This window comes from Haemorhous mexicanus, chromosome 1 (genome assembly GCF_027477595.1).
Source record: "Haemorhous mexicanus isolate bHaeMex1 chromosome 1, bHaeMex1.pri, whole genome shotgun sequence".
In the NCBI taxonomy this organism is placed as follows: domain Eukaryota; kingdom Metazoa; phylum Chordata; class Aves; order Passeriformes; family Fringillidae; genus Haemorhous; species Haemorhous mexicanus.
The window spans coordinates 62,563,357-62,586,548 of record NC_082341.1 but is presented as its reverse complement, the minus strand read 5'-3'; the positions used below and the strand labels follow the sequence as shown (position 1 = coordinate 62,586,548).

The following is a 23,192-nucleotide window of genomic DNA, read 5'->3' as shown; positions in this document are numbered from 1 at the left end:
TAGTTCACCCAAACTGGCTATATGGGTGCACAGTTCTCTTTAAAACACACTTCACCAGATATGCAAGTGTCACAGAATTTTCATCCAGAGGACAAATGACCCATCAGGTAATTGATAGAGCAGATCCAAACATCAGGTGCTCAGTCACATTGCCCAGAACTGAACATGCTTTGACAGTACAAAAGCAGATGAGTCATGGCATGGCATTACCCAGGTGCTAGGAGAAAAGAAATGCCCTTGAGGATTTTACTGGAGCTTGCTGGGATAGGAAATGCACTTGGGATTTATCAGCAGCAGCAAAGCTGATAATGCTGTCATGGCTAACGTTGCCACACACGTTTCATCTCATCAAACCCTTGTTTCGGTTACTTGGAGCTTTTCTGGAACTGAGACCTTCAGAGGCTGCAATCCTTCACAGCAGAGAATCAGTGCCACACATAGCTTTTGCAGAAATATTGAACAGAAAATTGCTCTGTTACTATTAAGAAACCACATACTGGAAAAATTAGGATACCTCAGGAACATTTTTAAGATCCATTTTCTTGTAACATTTTACCACCTTCACCATATGGTGGAGGAACGGAAGCATTGGAAAAAGGCAGTGGAAATGTACTGTGTGCTGTTCTTGTGGAAAATGCCTGTGATGTGGCCTCCAGATGGGGACAGCAAGACACAGTCAGGCTCCCTGGGAAGTTTCTAGTAAGGCTGAGGGCAATCTGTCCCTGCACGTATCAATTTCCCTACCATGTAACTTTTTCGCTTTTCCCATGCCCATTAAATTGCAGCACACACTCCACTATGGGGCTGCCTGGGACTTCCCCTCCCAGCACTGACTACCATCAGCTTTCTAAAGGACACATTAATGGAGACCCCAGTGCAAATGAAATGGCTTAAGCAGCCAACCTCTTCTTTCTTCAACCTTTTGACCTCCCTGCTCCAGAGGCTACTTCCAGTTTCTTCATGCTCACCTTTTTCTTGGCCCTCTTCTAGCCACATTTGGCTTGAAATTACAGCGCAATCCCTCCCAGCCCAACACCATTTTCTCTGCAATTGTAGTGAAAGGAATCACAATTTTCATCTGAGAGGCAATTACTGGCTTCATTTTGGATAATAGATGTTCTGAAGGTTAGCTCTGCTTCCCAAGCACACTATGCAGAAAAGGCTTCTGTTAGCATCTGTTCTGTCCTCCACTCTCCAGGCTGTCTTGACCCCTTTATTTTCCATTTTCTCCAAGTGCATGCTGAATCACAGGCAAAAGGCAGAGATGGAAACATTCTTCCTCTTGAGCTGCCTGTAAGTAAATTTAATTCCCAGTTTCAGCTACAGCCTCAGCCTGCCACTTCCAAGTATGAGACTTGTAATCATGCACAAGTACAAGCAAACAGCTCTTCATGAAAGCAGAAGCAGCAGAATGGGGAGGCTGCAGAGAGAGAGGTTTGGCAGGGGTGGAGCAGCAGAACCTACACACCAGGGAGGCCACTCAGCCCTTGAGGACATTAAATGCAAAGGAGACAGCAAAAGACTTCAAGTACCTTAGCTGGAGGCACTTTCCCAGCAGCTTTCTAAAAGGGCTAAGAATGGAACAATTTTGGTAAAAGAAAAGAATTAGCACTTGGGATTATTCAGCAGTGACTGGTCATCCTGCCATTCCACAGCAGGCAGCCCCCTCAGCTCACTGCATGTCAGGGGTAGAGAGACAATAAAATACAAGCTGCATGAGCAGGCTGTAGAGGCACAGCCTCACCCCTTCCATGTCCTACCCCTAACACAGCTGAAGGAAGCAACATGTCCACAGAGCATTACCCTGCACGAGTCATTTGGGGTTAATGCCCATGCACCTCTTAGAGAAACAATGCTTGTGTTTTGGCAGTTCATCCCCATGGGACAGTTTGTCCCAGAGGAAAATCATTGTAAATGGGAAGATCCACCAAGTTTCCTCCTATTTCCAATATTTAGAGACCATGTGTGATTCTTCTGGAGCCTTCTGGTCTCTGGGCAAACAATCCATCCACCCCCTCATTTTTTCTTCAGTTCTTATCTGAACATGTGGCAAACCACACAGTGTGCATTTCCTGCATCAGTTCACTTGATGCACATTAAGCAGGCCAAAGCTCAGTTTTGCTGTCAGATAATTTACAGAGGTATTGGGATGAAAATAATCTCTGCATATTGACAGTAGGTGAGGCAAGTGCTTCTAACAGCCCTTCAGAGAAAAGAGCTAGCATCAAATGACCTCTTTAATTGTTTTTTTCCTAATTATTTACAGCTGATTTTTGAAGCACTCTTTTTTTTTCCCATGATTTTCCATTCAGGGACTTTTGTAAATATAGATGGGACATCAGTTTTGAAAAGTGCTAATAAGCTAGTCAATTTAACAATGTATGTTATGCTGCTCCAGCAATTTCAACCTCAAAACTTATGGCACTTCAGGCCATTTCCTAGCTAAAGGCACCCTTCAGCCTGAGGCTAAAAGGATGTGTTGGTGTTGTTGTAGTCAATGCATATCAGAAGAGACAGTCAGTAAATACTGAAAGCATAGAAAAACTTGCTGCAGGTCTAAAACCTGTGGCCAGAAAAACATAAGTACAATGGCTAAAATCTTCATGGCAGTGGACATTTCAAAAAAGAAAGTCAACTTTTGACAGCAATATTCTGTCCCCCAGGGCTAGACAAGCATGAGGACCTTATTGTTGGACAAGTGAATTATCTATAATGCAAGGACACATTTTTCCCTTTAGGATACTATGATAAGAAAAATTTCTTCAGGTAGCTTTTGCTCAGAATGGGTTCAGCTCTTGAATGACCCCTTGCAAGGCACTTCTGAAACTGGAACAAGTTTGTGCCCAGACAAAAATCCTCACTTCAAAGCCTGCTGAGCAGAGCCACTATCTCTAAGGAGCACAAATCACAGGGTGCCCCAGTATCCCTCACGTACAGGCTGACTGGGTTTCTAGCTCCCTGCTTTGTAAGGTCATAAATGAGTGGGTTCATCTGCACCTCCCCTTGCATATCAGAGGTGACTGAGAAAGCCCTGAGCAAGGCACACATCAGTGCAAATCCGAGCAGAGGCATTCACTGAGACCCAGGACAGCCACAGAAGCCAGTGACAGCTTTTAGGTCTGACCTGTAGCTGAGCTTTTAGGGCAGAGGCAGCTCCAGCACTCTTCCAAAAATCACCGTAGCAGCCGTGTGAACTCCCTTGTGTCCTGAGAGCCAAGGTCTAAGGTTTCACCAGAGGGAGGCTGTTGCAGCATGGCAGGGTGGTAGAAATGCTACAACCTTCTTTGAGGCATCTCCTCCGGAAGCCACTCAGAGTAAGGCCATGGGAACAGCCATTTCCAGTCCATGCACACGCCACAAATAGCTCAGCAGAGGAAAGACAGGAAGGGTCTTTGCATGATATATTCCAGCGAGGGTTTTACTGCACCCACCACACCAAAGGGGCCAGAGACCAAAGACCAGACCATGTGCTCTGCAGGACCTAAGTGGGGGTCAGTGACCAATGACCTGAGGGCACAGGGGTGGGCACAGGGCAGCAACCTGTAGGGGGGATGAGTGATGAACAGCTGGGGTGGGCAGTGTTGTAGGCAGATAATGAGAAGATTGACTCTCACAATTAAGGGATGGCTATTGTGTGAATATCAAGAAAAGCTTTAGTGATGTACAGTTATGTTATTGTAGTTTAGATTCCTCTGTTCTCCCCATAGTTCACTTTTCTCCCCCTGTATTGTTGCCATCAGACAGCCGGGGTTGTCTAGGACAGGTAGAGAGAAGACTGCACAGGTGCCCCTTACCTGGGGCAGGGGGGAATGGAAAAGCTTCGTGCTTTGGGGCTGTGGCATGGCAACACCTGACCTCCAATCATGTTACAAGAAAGCAGTCTCCACCGATAAATGGCAAAGAAGAGCTGACTGACAGACTTTGGGAGGGGCCAGGGCTGGCTGATGCAACCCTCAGGGGTATAAAAGACTGAAATGTCTTGAAGACTGAGTTCATCTTGAAGATGAACTGGCCACGTGGTACCCAGAAAGGCAGTTCCCAGTGCTGCAAATTTTTCCTTATTTAGTAATTTTGTTGTATCTTTGCCAAGGTTTATGAAACCTTTCAGATTTTCAAAGTGAGCAGCTGTTCCTCACAGCAGTGTCAACTGGCCAATGGGGGAGGCAATCTGATGTAGATTGGCAATAGTGCTGCAGAGCGTCATGGGTTAAGTCCTCTCTATCAGCTTAGGTGGGGAAAACTCTACCATAGTCTTCCCAGGCACGGCCCTGGGGATTTCCCTGAGGGGGAGGAGTCAGAGGATTCCACAGGAGACATCACTGTCTTATGCCGGGGGAGCAGTGAGAGCTTGGTCCCTTCCAGTGAGCGCCAGTTAAAGAGAGATGGTTGCAGCACATGCAGCCAGCTTGTCTTTAGCTTAAAACCACAGCAGGATGGATGGCAAAGAGTTTGCTCTGACCTCCAGGTGATCATGTAACTGGAAAGTGATAAATTGAGTTTGTTGGTTTAAACCTGTGTTGTGTTTGACCATAGGTCTTACATGAGATGTAGACAGATCTTTGCCCTGACATGGAGCATTGCCTGAGTCCTCTGCCCTTCCTCTGCCCCTCCAGCAGCATGGCTGCCCTCTGAGGAGTCCCTCAGCATGGCTCTCTGAACTAAACTCCTTGCTCTTCAGGCACCATGTGTGTTTAGCCAAAAGCATGACAGGAAAGCATTCTCCAGCTCACACACAAGTTCACCTGCCTGAACCACTGGCAGAAACCTTGAAGGCCCCAGCTCAAAAGCAACTCCAGACCTGATAGCCAGATTGTTTCGTCTCTGCAGATGCATTCATGGCATCCCTGTTGGGATGGCTGTTAGCTGTCTGGTGTGTTGCCAAGTCTCCTCATGCAGACTGTCTGCGAGCAAGCCAGCAAGCCAGCAGGCATACACAAGGCAGGTCCCAAACCTCTCTCCAGGAGCAGTGCAGACCAGCCCATCAAGTCCTTATCTTTAAAACACCCAGCTGTGGATCACACAGATGGTGATGTATGTGCTGCTACATTTTAGCTAAATGGTGTGCTCTGTCTCACCCCTCGAAAATGTAGGGTTTATTCCAAGCCTGTGATCCTCCCCTGCAGTATCATGGATCTGTAACCCCATTGGCCCAAGGCTTATTCTGTGCCCACTTTGAATCTCCCTGTTAAAAAAGGGAGAACAGAAGCTCTTCTCTTGGCCCTTCTCTCCCTAGGCTCCCCCTCTCTCCCCCTCCCTCCCCTTCCCCCCTTCTCTCCCAGAAACCATGCTGCTCCCAGCTGGGACCCCCAATAAACCCCATCTGATCAGCACCCTCAGAAGCCATGTGGAGTCTCCTTGCCTGCCTGCTGCTACTAATCTAGCACTGGCTCACTGGCCCCCTGCTTCTCTGCAGGCTGAGCAGTGAAAAAAGCAAAGCTGCTGGGAGCACCACATGGAGCCCAATATCCGCAAGCATATACCACTGACACCTGACTGCAGCTTCTTTGGGTACAGGAGCCCTCAAAGGCAGTGTTGGGTCGGGTTTTTCCACCTGCTGGAGGCTTCCAGAGGAGCAGGCATTTGTCTGAGAGCAGTGGCAAACACCACGAGGTCAGCCAGCAAACCATGATCTGCTTCCCACACACACCAGCCAGGTCACTGCCTGGCACCTGCCCAGCCCAGCAGCCACGCTCAGGGGCCCTTGGCAGCACCAGGGCTCTCCCTGCTGCGGGACAGCAGTGGAACATCCACGTGTAGAGAGGTGCTAGTGAGTGGAAGAAGTCCACTACCCACCCCGCCACCAAAACAAACAAACAAACAAACAAACAAACAAACAAACAACCCACTCTTTTTATGCAAAAAAAAACTTTTGCTCCAGTTTCCCCACAGAAAATCATACTTGGGAAAGTTCTTCCAGGGAAAGGCTCTAATCCCCATGAGTAAGCAGGATGCTACTTCAACAGATGTCTTCCTCCCTTTGCACACAGGACCAACTGCAAGCATCAGATGTGCCTGAGGGTGAGGCCCCCAGCCAGAGGCACCCAAGAGGCTCAGCTGCCTTACCTTCCTTGTCCTGGGATAAGCCACCTGCAGTCACGGGGTCAGGGTACTTTGGTCTATGGACTCTTTGCTCATCTTGAACTAGGCCTTGTGCTGCATGAAAAGGAGAAATAGTCTTTGCCCATGCCTCTTTCACAGCAGAAAGAGACTACTTTTAAATAGTGGATGAAAATCCTAGCCCTTGTCCCACCAAGGTGTGAAAAATGTGTGTTTTACAATTGGCTTGTCACAAATATTAAAATGAATATTATATGTGTTGTGTTAGAAAGCAATGCTGTATTAATTCTCTTAAGTAGTGTGTTAAATATAGTTTTAGGTTATAACAAAATGTTAAAATAGAAACTATGTAAAAAGTAAGATACTTTTTTTAAAGAAAGGACTCACAGTGAGATAGCAGCCACAGGACACCTAAATCTTTCAGAGAAAGAGAATTTATTGCTCCTTTATCAGAAAAAACTAACTTCTTCCTTCCTTGCTCAGCCCTGAAGGCACCGTTAGGATTAAGAAGAAGAAGCTGACACTGACCAGACAGAATCCTGTGTTGGAATGGAATTTATGCATCATGTATGAGATGTATGAATATGCAACAGGTTTTTGTTTTTAAAGGTTAATACCTCTGTTAATGAGGGTCCTTTTTCAGGCTTGTGCTGCCCAGAAAAAGGTACCCGGACGTCCGTAACTCTTTGTTTCTATTGTCTCATCTTGTTCTAATCCAAATTGTCCAAATTATATTACTCTAATTATATTATTATTTTATAACCATTTTATTACCATGAAACTTTTAAAATTTTAAAAACTAGTGATTGGCATTTTTCACCCAGGCCATTTCTGTTTGGTGCTAACTCTGTGGGGGTCAGTGGGAACAATAAGAGAATGATGGGAAAGTGTAAAGCTCAGGTTACTCTAAGGATGCCAACCTTGAATCAACAATTTATAAGGGAGAATGTGGTGCAGGCATTATTTTTAGTAGTATCTTTTTCTTACAATCAAACTGGAAGAAGCAAACACAGCAGAGAAACAGAAGGATGAGGAGATTGAATGCAGTGATGAAACCACAACCCATGGCAGCAGAGGAAGCAAGGGCAACATCTTTGTGAGGATACCAAGCTGAGTACCCAAAGTGCAGTGGCAGTGTGACTGGTTTTCTCTGACACCACCACTTCATCACTGAGACAGGCGAGGGTGGTATTTTCTGGGTGCCCAGGACAAAGGAGGAATTGATGAAATCTGACTCCATGTTCTTAGAAGGCTAATTTATTATTTTATGTACTTATATTAAAGAATGCTATACTAAAACTATACTAAATAGAGAAAGGATATAGACAGGAGGGCTTAACAAGAATGATAATGAAAAACTCATGACTCGCCAGAGCCTCAACACAGCTGGATGTGATTGGTCATTAAGTTAAAACAATTCACAGGAAACCAATCCAACAATGACCAGTTGGTAAACAACCTCCAGACCACATTCCAAAGCAGCAAACACAGGAGCAGCAATCAGATAATTATTGTTTTCATTTCTCTCTGAGGCTTCTCAGCTTCCCAGGAGAAGAAATCCTGGCAAAGGGATTTTTCAGAAAATATGACAATGACAGGGGAGTTTAAATCACTCAAATCTCTAGTTAAATCAGAGGTCCTTCCCAACTAATACAAGGAGAAAAGTGTATGTATTACTGAAGTCTGAACACATTTTCTTCTCTCAAGAGCGGGAGAATTCACTCACCTATGTGAACACAAAACTGAAAGTACCACCCACCCTCTAAGTATTTGGTAATAAAATAAGAATTTCCTCGTATCTCAAGCATTGATTTTGTCGAGCTCCTTGGTTCTACAACATTCAACTGGTTCATCCACAAAACTACTTCAGCTGAAGGCTGGACTGCTAATTTCTCCCCCTTGCAGCTGGCTGTTCCCATCTTCTCAAGCAGGACACAGTTTCCAGCCACTGGGATACTCACAGTGTGGGAAAGTCTTGCTCAGCAGTTAGAGAGGAACGGGAATTGGGAGTTAATTTCTTAATGACAAATATCAATAAGAATAATCTCATTTAAAAAAAAAATAATTTGCTGGAAAATAAATAGCGTAATATTGGGTAGGAGGGGGTGGTTTTAGCATTTGACAGAAATTGTCTTACCAGGTGTAGAATTCAAATTGGAATATGAAATTCTAGAAATGCTTTTTCATTCTACACTGTTGAACAGCCTTGAAGAAGATAAGAAACATAAATGGTTTAATATATAAAACCTTAAAATCTGAACAGGATTTTTTTAGTTTCTGATAGAGATAGGATGAGAAAGAAGAAAGCAAAGAAGAGCCCTAAACTAAGAATTGAAAGCAGCGCCGTGAGTTTTAGGAAATTTACTTTCCCTTAGATCCTTATAAAATCTTTTGGTTTAGTGTCTCAACACAGTATTCCACTGTGGGGAAGAAGTCATGTTACTCTGAATGGTGAGTACAAACTGCTCTTTTCTGCCAAGCAGAGGGGCCTTGATGGCCTGGAGAAAGGGGCTGGAACTGCCTGCAGCTCAACCAGGGCAAGAGCCAAGTACTGCACGCAGGTGTTCAAACTGATTCAAACACACAAGAGCCAAGAAAAAAAAAGTCTCTGTGAATAAAATTAATTGATCCCAGAAAGGTTCAAAATACACCCCAAAACTTGATTAAAACCAAATGAAGTTAGATGTTGTGCCAAAAAAGTTGATATATTTTATTTAATAGTAAAAAAAGGCAAAAAGAAAAAGAAAGTAAGACAAAAAGGGGGAGGGTGGGGATGACACAGGGAGACGTGACTTGGATTAGGTAGAAACGTGTCACCCTCCTGAGGGTCCCAATGACATCTTGTTGCTCCCCTCCACCTGGTCTTTTTGGTAGTGAGGGATCCCCACCTCCTGCTGCTGAAAAGTACAGCATTCAATGGATTAATATACATTTGGGCCAGGTGGGAATGCCCACATACATCCCTTGCAGGGAGCCATTTGACACTGTCCCTTGCAACCCTGTGGATCTGTTGCATCATGTTTCAGTGCTCCAGTGCAGAGGGAGCACTTTGACAGGCCACGACACCTCCTCTGCTGTCCTTCATGTGGATGTGGCTTTTCCTGGGGTGAAGGGGCCCCAGACCTGAGCTCCTCTGCACAACAGAGGATGGGTACTCACTGCCTCTGGCCGGAGGCTTTTTTGTCACCCAAAACTTCTCCTCGCCCTCTCCTTTAGTGTAGGGATCTGTTCGAGTCTGGCAGCTGATAGCCCTGGGGCTGTGGTCTCCACCTCGAGTGTGTTCTTCTTCCCCCAGCCCAGACCTGAGTCACTTTATCTTATCTCAGTCAATGAGCAGTGCAGGGCCTTACTCAGAGTATGGTGGTCTTCTCTGCTGCTTTTATACAGGTTTGCTACAATAGGCAAAAGTACTCCATGAAGATGTTTAAGCCACAAATCATAACATTTCAGTCTCTAACACCAGGGAGGGACAAACCCTTGCAGCAATAGATGCTGGGGCACAGCCAGCTCTGAAGCAGCTGTGCAAACACCTGGGTCATGGAGGACCCCAGGATGAGCCCTGATTTGAAGGTATCAAAGCGCCCTTAGGGCAGAGGTGGCTGATGGAACCCTGGGCTGCAGTAGGCAAAGCTCTGACAGCAAGTGGAGGGAGGTGACCTTTCCCCTCATCTGTGTTCAACTCTGGGCTCCTGTGGGAACCCAGGAAATTCCTCTAGCTGCTCTGGAGGGCTCAAGACCCTGCCCAGGGGGCTCAGAGACCTTGGCACAGAGCCAAAGACCCCTGTGCCCTTGATTTAGCCCTTGGAAAAAACAATTACCAACTTTTATATGAAGGATTACAAGCCACAACAGTTTAAGTATGATAGTGAATTTATCACGGGGTAAAAAATAGATTTTTGGGGTTTTTAGAATGGGGGTTCAGGGGGCAAGACGGAGGAATCTGGGTGTGTCCAGCCTTTCTCCTTCTTCTTCTTTGCCTCCATCTTCTGCTGTGATATTGGCTCTTTTAGATTGGTTTAGAGTAGAAGCTCACTGTCTAACATAGGTGATAGGTATTGGAAAGTAATTGTAAATATTGTACACGTAGTTTTTATTATAAAAAGATAGCACTGCCCAGGGGCAGGCAGAGTGTCTCTGACTGTCTTGCTGAGCAGACCTTGGCAGGACAGGAGAAAGAATTTTATAGGTAAGATACAATAAACAACCTTGAGACCAAGAACTGAAGAGCTCTGACTCCTTCTTCGAGCACTGGGCTGGGAAAAGAGACTTTGTAACGTTTCTCAGCGTCACTCTGACCAGCTAGAGACCCCGAGAGGCTCCCTGTGCAAGACAGACACTGGCCATACTCGAGAGAAGTCCTGTGCCAGTGCCTTCCTCAGCTCCATGCCAGTGCCCATTGGAAGGTGGGTCAGTGGGAGCCAAGAGCCACCAGACAGAGCAGGAGGCACGGAGCAGTGCTGGCTGAGACCTGCACTCCATGATTTCCATATGCAGAGCCTGGCCAGGGAGCGGGCAGCCTGCCAGCAGGGAGGGATGGGGGCACCTCCATGTCCTTGATCCCTTGGTCTAGGCTGGTGGAGGGCCTGGCAGAGATGCAAAGGGCTGCCTTTCACCTTCCTCTGGCTGTGCCCCCAGAATGTGCAGTCAGTGGGGTGAGGGAGGGAGGAAAGGTTCTGCAGTGTCTCTGAAGGAGTGGAGTGGGTGGGGAGCCACCAGGAACAGCACCATATCCATGCTGGCAGCGCTGGGAGGAAAAACCTGCCCCACAGAGCAGAGAGCTCAGGAGGGCAGAGGGTCCCAGCTCCACCACACTCAGGCTGTAGATGCTGCATGGAGGCTCACCTGTGGCTTTCTAAGCACAGCCTGGTTCTTGCAGGACAGTCCCAGGCAATGTCCTCTGACAGCCCCATCTGGCAATGCTGGGGGACTTTTCCACTCACCAGGTTAATACTAAAGACCTTTCAATGTTTTGGTGTCACGTGTTACTTGTAAACTTGTACTTTCTTTCTTGAATTTTCCAAATCCTGTCCACTTCCTTATGGCCACCATAGCTTCCAGTAGCTCCCAGGCCAGTATTTCTTTTTTACTTCAGTGCTTCAAGACTTCTGAGCTTGGTTCAGCAAAGCACTGAAGTGTACACAACATAAGAAAATACATCACCCTTTTTATGAAGTTATTACTAGGTTTTGATATATATAAGATTATATAATCTTGTATAATTATAGCAAATTTCAGCTACAACCAATAATATTTTCCCATCACTAACATTAAAGAAGTCTGAACTATTAATATGCAGATAAGCTGTGTGTGCAGTGTGTGTGTGTGAGCACACAGCAAATACCTGCAGTTTCAGCACTCACACACGTCTGTAAATTGATGGATACAAAGGTGCACACACAGAATAATCCACAGAGAGCAGATGGCTCCACTGTCCATTGCCATGTCCACAGCACTTCTTTTAATCACAACTTAGAGTGAAGGCTGTCAGCCACCCAGAACAAAACATCCTTGAGTGCATCCCATTCAATCATTCTGATTGCAGCTACTCAGTAAACACATCCTTCCTGGAGATACTTCATTTGGTATTTACATTTATTATCTAACTTTTGATTTAATGTACATTTGAGGTAATCATTTAAAATAGCCCAGCAACAATCCTTTCCCTGTTTTTCAAGTGATCAGAATACTCACGCTTACTCTTTTATTCTTCTGCACACAGGTTTATTTCATTGTACTTTAGTTTAAACTGAGCAGGGATTATATTTTCCTTATTTTCACTCAGTTAAAATTCAATTAAAACTGCAGTCCTATGGGATTTAAGCCTGTGCTTTAATGCTTTGCTGAAATTAGGAATCTCTGCAAGGAGACACATAGAAGTTTGGTAATCTTGCCAGAACTGCCAGTGAACAGATAAAATTCTTGTCATTAGCTGAGCATGGCCTGAACAGTACACACATCCCATAAACCCAGGCCTAACCTGAACTGTGACATTAAAAAACACCCTGAGCAAGTTTAACTGCCCCAATAGTCTTACATTTGTAACTCTGTATCAGCTAAATTGTCAACATTTTTCTTTCACAGTTGCAATAGGAAAACTACCAAATCAGTTGTTTTTCTTTTTGTTTTTTCATTTAAAGTTTTAGTTATGGGAGAATCCTATCAGCTGCAAAATCACCAAATTTATAAAGTCAGTAACCCAAAGACAGATTTAACATCAAACAGGCCTTGATATGAGAGAAAACACAGGAATATCTGTACTAGTTCTCTTTATTAGTAAATTATTTTTAAAAATAAAAGCAAAACAAGACAACAGTTCTGTAAAAAACCCTCAGAATTGTTGTACATAAGCTTAATAAAATAACATTACATAAACTCTGCAAAATAATGTATTTCTCAGGTAAAACTGAGTTAAGCCATCACGCATAGCCAATCATGACAGATAAACTATTAGCAAGACCACCTGTATCACTCTAGTTTAATTTCTACTAGAATTACTTGTTAGGCAGAAACTAGTTTCCCTAAATAAAAGAACCAGATACAAAATTCATGTTCTCAGTGTTGTAAGGTGAATGATAAAATAGTCATATCTCTATTTCCAAACAGTGTGATTTGCTTTTTTTGAAGAAATATATCCTGTCTTTCTTACAAGAGAACAGAAGGGGAAACATTTTCAAAGCTGAGTGACACTCACAGGAATTTCATGCTCCTATGAAGAAAAATGATAACATTACATTTCCCTAGAATTTAGTTTAATCCTTTAAATTTTTCTTATTGATATCTGTAAGTCTTTTAAGCATGGAAAATACCAAATTTTTGGGGAAAAGAAAGAAATGACAGAAACTACTGGCACTCAGAAGTTATAAATGGAAACCAACAATAAAGGCACCTGTGTCATTTTACTTCACTATCACCCACAGTTATTTTGTCCATTCTGTTTCAGGCTTTTGTTATTGTTGTTGTTGTTGGGGGGGGAAGAGTTGGTTGGTTTTTGCTTAACTATAAATGTCATTTTAAATCCCAGAGAAATCAAATATATTTAACCATAGGCTTAATTGCTATCACAAAAAAAAAAAAAAAAAAAAAAAAAAAAAAAAAAAAAAAAATAGAAGCATGCATACTTTGCTTAAGAGCTTGGCTAAATGAGGAGCTTATTTTGAACTGATCACAAATGCAATATTCCCTTTGATCTTTGTCAGACAGCTCAACAGAAGCTACAGGTTTCACAGACAGAAGGTTTCAAGAAGGTTTCCCAGACAATTCAGAGATGTGACAGGGCAAACTGTTCTAACCCTGTTCATACATTTTTTAACATGTCTTTTATAGCAACATTGCCAAAGCACAGAAATATGCTGAAGGATCTCCACAAATTTCTGTTACATTGGAAAATATACTTAATACTAGTAGAAGAAGGGAAGATGTTTATTTGAGTTTCAGTTATGACAAGTGACTCTTCACATTCCTTAAACAGTGCTTCAACTTCAATTTGTTCCTAAATGTAATTCTTGTCTTAATGGCATGAAATCAACAAAAATGACATTAAGTTTCTTGTAGTAATAATTTACTACCATTAATGATAAGGAAACCCACTATTTCTTTTGTATAATTAATAAAATTATGCTCAGGGCTGTATTTCTATGAACTACAAATTATTCCCATTACTAACAGAGAAATGATAAGAGCAATGGAATCAGTGTCATTAAGAGAATTAATACTGTGGATCAATGCCTTATTTACTAAGGCATATTAAGCCACAGCCTATCAGGAGACAGCTTGCTCAAAAGGATGATGACACACTTCCAACCATTAAGGCTATGCAGAGGATTCATAAATGCAGTAATTGTTCCTGACTTTTACAGAAAGCTGGGTGGGCTCATCCTGATGTCTCACATATTAAAATGGCTCCATCAACAGCAATGGTTTCATGGAAATTTCAGTCCGAATCCAGGCATGTGGTTTTTTTAAATTTCATTAATAAATTAAGCTTCTCTTATACTGAATTACAAATCCATCCAAAATCAAATTTTTAAACTAATATACAATGTACTCTTCCTTTGTTTTTAGTTCATGATGACAATAATTCACTCTTAGTGAATCAGTGCAGGACAATAAAAAAAATTCTGTTTTAAATGGAAACAAGCTGCAGTGTTGCAACCAGTCCACATGTATTCATTGTGCTAAATAAGTGCTACTTATGCATGCAAAACCTAGTAATTCTAATTAATACACTGAAAATAGACTATTTAGTAACATTGAACTGGTCTCTCATTATAATAAACCATTTTCAGTGAGCATAAATCCATTAGGTGAGGAGCATATTCTAGTTATATCCTAATGTTTTACCTGGAAATTATACCTATCATGTGGAATTTCAGAGGAAAAATTACACATGTCCTAGTTAAAAGGTGAAAAACAGTTTCTTTTTATGAACAAATCGACAAAGAAGTTTTGACATTGAATCTGGGTATGTCTCTTTTCCTTTCCCTGGAACAGTGTAATTTTTGTGGTTGTTCTATTGCTGCTAACTATCTGATACCACAGAATAGTTCATTTATTTCTAATACTACTATAAAGTACTCTTGTATTTCCCCCCTTCAAATCCTATCAGAAAACCTCACCCTGTAAAAATAATTCTATGTTCTTCTAGTAGATATAAATGCTTGTTTTTCATCAGTCCATAGAGCATCATCATCTCTACACTCATTACTCAACCCTCCTTCCTTACCAATCACAAAAAATAACATGCTTTATATTTAAAGTGTTATCCTTTTTTCATTTTCTGCTCATGACATTTTTCTTCTTTATGCAACTGCTGCACAGTCATTGCTCTGGTCGTTCTTTGCACTTTCTTGGGGGCTGGTGATTGTCACCCTTGGACTTGTGGATGCTTTCTCAAGATCAGGATCAACCTCAGGCAAAAGGACAGGCACTGTTAACGTCATCAGGTATCAAAGATTTCCTTTCATTCCAATACAGCTTTAAGCACCTCATACTAAAATTTCCACAAGGTATTCTTAATGAAAAAAAATGCTTTCCAAGAGTGATCATATTAAAATTTGCATTTATTTTATACTGATATATCTTCCAAAGGAGAAAGCACTCACATTAGAGGTTTCCCCCTACAGTTCTTTCATCAAGTATTCAGTTACCCACATATGCATTTAAAGTGAATGCTCACTCACTTTCTCCATTTCCATAAATAACTTCAGCCTATCTAAACAAAAAAGAAGTTTCAAATATATGAAGCACAGAATAAATTCAGAGCCCAAGAAAATGTCATGTTACTCAACTCTTTCAATTGAAAAATATTCTTGTGTGTCATACAGGAACAGAAGAAAGCCCAGTTGCAAAGTGCAAGAAACCACTCCCAGTGTCACAGGAAGCAGAGGAAGAAACTCTTTTTCAGCAGCCTGTAGGCAGGGAATGTGCAGCTACTTGCTTTGCTTCTGACACTCACGAATCCTACTCTTCCCAGACCTGGATTCTCCCCATCAAACAAATCACTTTGTTTCCCACACTCTGTGAGCTGGTCAGTTCATCTGACAGTCAGGGGAGTTCTTCTTATTTATGTAGGTTGCATCCCTCCATCTAAGCCAAGAGCATGTTACCATCTATCCTAAATTAACAGGATATTTGCTTTTAAACTGACTAAAGCCCCTTGCTTTGAAGGATCTTGTTCATATCCACTGTTATTTTCAATTTTTAAGAAAAAAAGATGAAATTTACACAAAGCAAGGGCAAAATCTCTTTATGAAATGCAACTTTTGTGAAAGTCAATTTATCAAAATAATGAGGCACTGGTGTCATGAACACACCATTCTGCTCTGTCCTAGAAGACAAAGTAGTGTAGAAATATATAATGATTCTACTTTTCTGGAAACTGCAATAATTTTTTTCATTACTTTTTTTTTTTCAAAATTCAGCATACTAAGGAAAGTAGGAGATGCAGATTCATCAAATAGTGAGAAACATCTGCTCTCTCAGTCAGAAGGCATATAATGTAATTACTGATGTAACTGATCTATACAGATGAAAAACAACTTTTCCACAAACCACAGTTCTTATAAGTGGTCTCAGGACTTTATCAGAAATTCACTACTTAGAGACCAGATGAGAACATAAGGCTGAGATGAATGAGGAACAATACCATAAGAAAGTTTGAAAGAATAAAGACTCACCTGGTTCTGACTGCCAGAATCCTCTTTTATTTCTTCTTCAGGCTGAAGATCACCTTGGTAGTTCAAATGCTCCATTCCCGCACCACTTCCTTCATTGTTTTTGCCATTTAAATGGATATGTTCCTTTTCCTCTGCTTGGTCAACATTCTCTGTTTCTCCTGCTTCATCTACATAATTTTCATTTAATTTATTTTCATTTTTTTCCACTTCAATTCTTTCTTTAACAGTTTCCCCATTTTCCCCTCCATTCATTTCTGGATATTCTCCTTTATATGCCTCCTCTCCCCTGTCATCTTCCTCTTCTACATTTTCTTCTTCATCTACAGTTTCTGCTGGTCTCTGGTGAAAGGAAAAGCAGCAGCATTATGAGGCATTTTAAACCAGAATGCTCCGTGCAATTCTGAAACGTGACAGACATCAAATTCACAATGACATCATTACTGAGGAATAAGTATGCTAATTTGAGGTTTGTCTACGTGGACAGAAAATTATTCTCCTGTACTTAAACCCCATATTGCCATTTTATTCTTCATTTCCAAAATGCGTTGGTGAGATTTAAATTTATTACACGGAGTTTAACCCATTTGACCACACTCAGAACAACTGGAATGAGCTAAATTTAATTGACACAGCAACAGCTTATTCTGTTCCATCTATTCCAGGTTCTCTGACTTTCTAGCATGTAGTGCATACTTGTTTATAAAGTCCTGTCACAAGAAAATATCATGGATTACTAGCCTACAAACTGTTCCCCAAGAAGCATTTTACCTATGGACCAGACCATGCCATGACCATGGGTCCTGCCTTCTTTGAACACACAGAAAAGTAGTTAGAGAGATGAGGCAGAGCTACCACTGGTCACTTCCAAGACATCATTCCCTTCACAAAGATCCCTGTGTATGGTGGCTTGGTTAGGTTTTACTGGACATTTGGCAGCAATTTTTTTTCCAACACAGAATTGGACCAGCAGCCAGAAGAAACAAGATCTTGCCTCACCTTGTAGAAGAGTTATCAGAAACTCACTATGGATAAAGCTGCTGGCAGCATCATCTCATGACATTTGTGCATCCATCTCATGGGAGATGGATGCACAAATTGTCTGGTCTTTGTCATTTGCCTTCCAGTTTCAGGTTTTTTTCACCTGACTGTTCAGTCCACCAATGCTCCCACCTGCCAAGATTACTCACATACTTGTGCTGAGGTATGAATGAAAATAAAGTGAAAAAATCCCACAGGAGTGACAAGGTGTCTGCCTCCCACCCAGCCTCATCAGACTCTAAATCAAAAGCAAACAAGCTGAGAACAATAGATTATCTCCTAATCAAAACTGTTTGGAATTTTACTGTCCTCAGTAGCTCCTTTATGCAAGCAGCAATCTACAACAGAGAAGTAAGTTGTCTTCTAAAAATTTCTTTTACTCACTAATCATAACATTTCAAAAGAATTCACTCATCACCTTCAACGTATTAATAAAAGCCAGTTCAGTAAGATCAAGAATTTATTGAAGCCTCTTGATGAAACATCTTGATTTTCCTTTGATATCTAAGTAGCAACATGAGACAACTTTATTATGCCAGTGCACAATGCCATATTGGCACAGCTGCAAAAAGAACAAGTTATTGTGTTGTAATAATTAATAGAATATGGAAATGCCAGGAATACTGCATGGGTACACAACCAGGTAAATAGTGGCTTCATAAGTGATTTTTGAAGTACAGTCATTTCTACGTGTTTTTTATTCAAGCCTTTCTGACTCACTTTCATCTAGTAACATCAAACTGGCCTTATTACCACTAAAATAAAACTTTAATGAACCAAGTCTTTACAGAAACCTTCAAAGAAGGCACCATCCAAAGCAAACTTGATCCAACCTTCATAACTTGCAGCACATAAAAATAGAAAAGAATCTGTAGAGCCATAAATTCTCAGAAGTTACCTGCTACTTTAAGACATTTTATCTACTCATTTTCTTTCATTCTGCTAAGGAAATTAGCAGCTCTGGATTCTGACCAGAAACAGGGGAGGGTGGGACAAATTACATGCACCAGACACCACTAACTAAAAATATGTTTGGTTTTACTTAATGACACCTGCTTCCCATGACATTACACACACTAAATGAAGAGAGGATAAGAAAAGTCAACACATACTTTATCAGTTAACTGTTGCAGTCATACAAGACATTACAATTCCAGTTTTTTGGTAGTGGGTACAAGCAGAAGTGAATATATGCTCTTGCCTGCATGGCTTTAGTATGGTGGCTCGTTCTGGACTGTAGAAGAAAGTGTGTAGGCTTCATGCCATGGTGTAAACATATGTATCCCAATGCTTTAACTGGTTTCACTGCTGTGGAAGCAGTCTTTGGCATGGAAGCACAATGGACATTTGAGGGACAGTGATTTCCTCAAATGCTATGCTAGCTAGACTCATTTGACCTTATCTGTCTAAAATAGGTGTACATGCAAATTTTTGAAGAGATGAATCTGAGCAACATAGAATATACACACAGCATTATTGAACTGTACCCAGAAACTCACTGAAAGCTCACAGAGAATAGTACTGGCTTGAAATAACATTCAAATTCCCACTAATTTAACTTGATCAATCAAGCTAAGTTGCAAGAAAAATAATAGTAGAAAACAAGATGAGTAGAAAAACTCCCATCAGTGCAAGTATAATGTTTTTATAGTAACTGAAAATTTCAAGATAGCTGAGCATATTACTACAATGTCATTATTATTTCAGGCAAAAAAACCCCCCACATTTTCAGCTAATAACTGGAAAGCAAAACACATTCTTCATTTAATTTCCTTTCAAGCAACACTACATAAGAATAGACATTTCAAACAAGTTAAAAATCAACACTGATTCCAAGTAAAAGGCTTTTCACAAGGTAATCTGAAATGTAGTACAGTTCCCTCTGCATGCAGAGTCAAAGGTAGCCTTTCAAATGTGGATATGACCACTGACTGTGCATTTCAGACTTCACAGCAGACCTAAGAGAGGACTATAGGGAGGAAACTGAAGGCCAAAATCACCCACCAAACAGTACATTGCTCTTTACATTAAAAAAGTGTGATACTTTCTACTGAGATCTTGTTGACCTTCTCACTATGCATAAATTAGCATTCTTTATTTTAAGTACATTTTCTTCACTGAGAAAGAGGTATACTTAGAAAATTTTGGGTTTTTCATATTTAGGGAAAGTGAATGTTTATCTGCATATATACATGCAGGGGAAAAAACAGAAAAAGGGAGAAAACCAGAGGTCTTAATAGTGCAAAGCTTGAAAATGCTGTACATGCTTAACTTTTCCTTCTTGAACAGTTTCAGTGATAGCACTGATCCTGAAATACTGAACTAAAGCCTACATTGAAGTACTTGGTGGGTCAGGGTGTAATTTAAAGTCCCCTGGAGTTATTGGGAACCTTTTCATTGAATTTGATGCAGTCCAGCCATACCTCCACCTACGACTGCACAAATTGCCTATTATATATGCACCAAAATTACCACAAACTGTGCTCCCTCAGTCAGAATAAACCAGGATGAGCACACTGAAAGCAAAACTGGTATGCTGACTGAGACCTACCTATCCTTGCAGAAATTATCAGACTCAAGTCAGCAATGACCTTGTATACTGATGAGGAAGCAGTGACATTTCCCATCTTAGTTTTTAGATTTTCATCAGTCACCTTTTAAATAATCAAAACATTCTCAGTCAGAACTTCCTGTATGGAATGAATTGGATGGATAGCCAAGACAGATATGGGAGTGCTCTTCTTGTTGCTCAGAAGTCAAGAGTTCAGCCTTCGGCCATTTTGTTGGCTCACAGGAAGCTGTCCCTCACATCTGTGGTTCCTATAAAATCTCAGGGTATCTCAAATCCAGAGAAACAGCTCTGGATATATCTCCAGGCCTGAATGCTTCTATCAACTCTATGTAACACAGTCATCATAAGGATATAAAGGATTGTAACAGAGAACAAAAGGCACATCAAAAATTCATGTTGGAAGCAACCAGCCAGTTGTAGCCCAGTATAACTGAACATAGATACTGTAATGAACTACAGAATAAATGTTCCTGCATTAATTTAGTCCTGTCTACACATCTCAAAAACCAACAGCACAACTTGAACTTGGACTGGAGAAGAATTCCTGTTCCATAAGGTAATTTTCACAATCAAGTGACTTCTAGATCAGGGAGCTTCTCCAGTCGCTGTGGTAGATTATTCCCATTCCTCCTATAGCCAGAACGAATAATAAAAAGACTTGTAATTTTGCCTTTTGAATAGCTGAAAGAAAATAGGAAGTAACCTTACTTTTTGCATTGCTGGCTTTATCTTTTAAGTGAAGGTGATGCTTTTGCAGTTTCTTGCTTAAAAGCACATTACTTGAAATAACTAGTTTTGAAACCATACCTGTGTGAATGTGAGAAGAGTTCTTTGCTTGTCATGGACTAGCAATAAAAAGACTCACGGACAAAAGACTTGTATATGTACATTGACAAGCATATTCAGTCAAAGGCATGCAGAAAAACTAAAGCAGTTCTCAGCTTCTTGCTGGAAATACAGACCCAGCTCACCTTCTGGAAACCTCCTGACTTAACTAACAGGTTGATGAGAAACAAAGCCAATTTCATTTTGCATTCAAGAACTGCTTGACAGTATTTTTAATCTCAGCAAAAACAGAGTGTTTAAAAAAGAAAGACGTATTCTAATTACACTCATCATGCTATCATTCATTAAGAGCTACATTACCAAATGCCATCATCACTCAAAAGCAGTAAGTCAGGAAATCTTCAGACATTGAAGCATTTGGCTTCTTTTCCTCTAGGGATGCTAATGCAAACCTCTCAGAAGGCTTGTACATGACTGATACTGAAAAGTGCAGTATCACAATTCATTTAAGGCAGAAATTATATTGTACCATTAATATAAAACATAATTTTGCTTTATTGAAGTCATTTGGAAATGTTTACTTGGCTAATGGTCACAGCAGACAGACAATGAGGTAGACAACAAAAATCTTAATGGTCATGAAGAGCAACATGAATACATCTCACAAATGCAGCAGCAGGAACACTTGACTTCAATTGCACCAAAGCTCTCCAGAACAGAGCTCCCCTGCTCCTACTCAGGAATGTTTTGTAGCAGCACTGCATAGATTCCAACAGCGAAACATTTTGTTCCTGAACCAGAAAGTGTTGCTAAGTGACAGCAGCCCTCTTCTCTTCCACATCATTTACAAAACCCAGGCTCTTGAAAACAAGCAAATGAATAGTTAAGGTTCAACTGTCTTACACTTCCCACATAGTTCCCATATTTGCACAAAATACACTGTTGTTCCTGAAGGCAAAAAGTCTTTATCCCCACAACATTTAAACTCCAACTTTTTCATGAGATGGGTGCCATTATTTTTTTTTTTTTTTTTTACAAGACATACAGCACCTGAATCCACAGAGTCTAATTTTTCATAATGTCACAGCACCCAGAAGTCCAACTAGAATGAATGGAAACTAAAGAACTTGAGGTGTAGAAAAAATCACCTTTTCAAACTCACTTCATTGGTTTCATTGTCTAGTAACTGGAAGCTTATTTCATTCCTTCATCATAATGCAGACATGACAGAGAAGCCAGCATCTTTGAGCACTGCCCTCTGGGGCCCCCAGCATGAGAGGGACACAGACCTCTCCTATGAAGACAGGCTCAGAGAGTTGGGGGGGTTCAGTCTGGAGAAGAGAAGGCTGCAGAGACCTCACATCGCCTTCCAGGGCCTGAAGAGGGCCTTTGTGAAATCTGGAGAGGATCTTTTTACCAGGGCATGTAGTGACAGGACCAAGGGGAATGACTTCAAACTGACAGAGGCCAGGGCTGTTCTGGCTATAAAGAAGAAGTTCTTTACTGTGAGGGTGGTGACAAACTGGAACAGGTTGCCCACAAAAGCTGTGGATGTCCCATCCTTGGAAGGGTTCCAGACCAGGATAATGAGGCTCTGAGCAACCTGGTCTAGTGAAAAGCGTCCCTGCCTGTGGTAGAGGGGTTGAAATGAGATGATTTTTAAGGTCCTTTTTAAACCAAACCATTCAAAGATTTTACGATGTAATCATAAAATTAGATATATATTTTCTAATATGTTACTAAGTCAAAAATACTTTTTTCCATCTACTTCAGTGACACATAAGTTTATTTTTTCCCCCAATATTTTGCATGCAAATTCTTCAATAAAATTTGCCTAAACTTCAATTCCTATAATATAATATGATCTGCTGAGCAGACCTGTAGATAATGAGAAAATTGTTAAGCACTTCTTAAAAAGTCCTACTGAGACTGCAAAAATACAAGTTAAAGCAAGTAAGTTATGCAATTTGAGAAAGTGCCTGCTCTAGGATTGCTGAAATTTTTGAAAACAGGGTTACACAGAGGAAACTTTTTTCAAAGTGGCATCAAAACTAGTTTTACAAGAGATTTACACTCCCAGGCTTCACTCAGAAGAAGTGAAAGCCCTCAGCAGTTGGCCACACAGGCCTCTAAAGACAGGGTCAGGCATTGCTACTACAACTTCATAAATCACAGTTGCCCAATGCAGATGATACCTTGAGAAGGTGCTCTTGTACTGCCCAAGGTGTTTCCATTAAGGCCTTTTAATAAATACCTTCTTTATTCTTTAACTCTGTCTAGCCTCTGTTCTAGGTCAGCCTTGTCAAGGCACCACAGAAACCGAGGAAAGATCTCCCTTCTCATTCTGAGCTGCAAGGAGCCAATCAGAGTAAATTTCCCTATCTCACACAGACAAACAATAACAACATTAAGTGTAAATCAGTGGGGCTGAAAGAAGAACATGCAGTGGAAAAATATTATCTGCTGGCTTGTCAGCACTCAAAATTCATAAGGATTAAATTACAGCTGCATCATTTGTAGTGAAATTTGAGCATAAGAAGTTCTGCATGCATTCTTTCCAAATG

General features: G+C 41.3%; 1 protein-coding gene across 1 annotated transcript in view; it reads right to left on the bottom strand.

The window, feature by feature from the left end:
• Window positions 1–12,308: 12,308 nt before the first annotated feature.
• DCDC2 (doublecortin domain containing 2) overlaps window positions 12,309–23,192 on the bottom strand; it is a 53,470-nt gene continuing 42,586 nt past the window's right edge. Inside the window, exons 9-10 of the mRNA XM_059851401.1 lie at window positions 16,233–16,571; window positions 12,309–14,963 (exon numbers count right to left, since the gene is read on the bottom strand). Coding sequence (XP_059707384.1) covers window positions 14,856–14,963; window positions 16,233–16,571 — 447 coding nt within the window. The 3' untranslated portion in view covers window positions 12,309–14,855. The remainder of the gene's footprint in view (window positions 14,964–16,232; window positions 16,572–23,192) is intronic.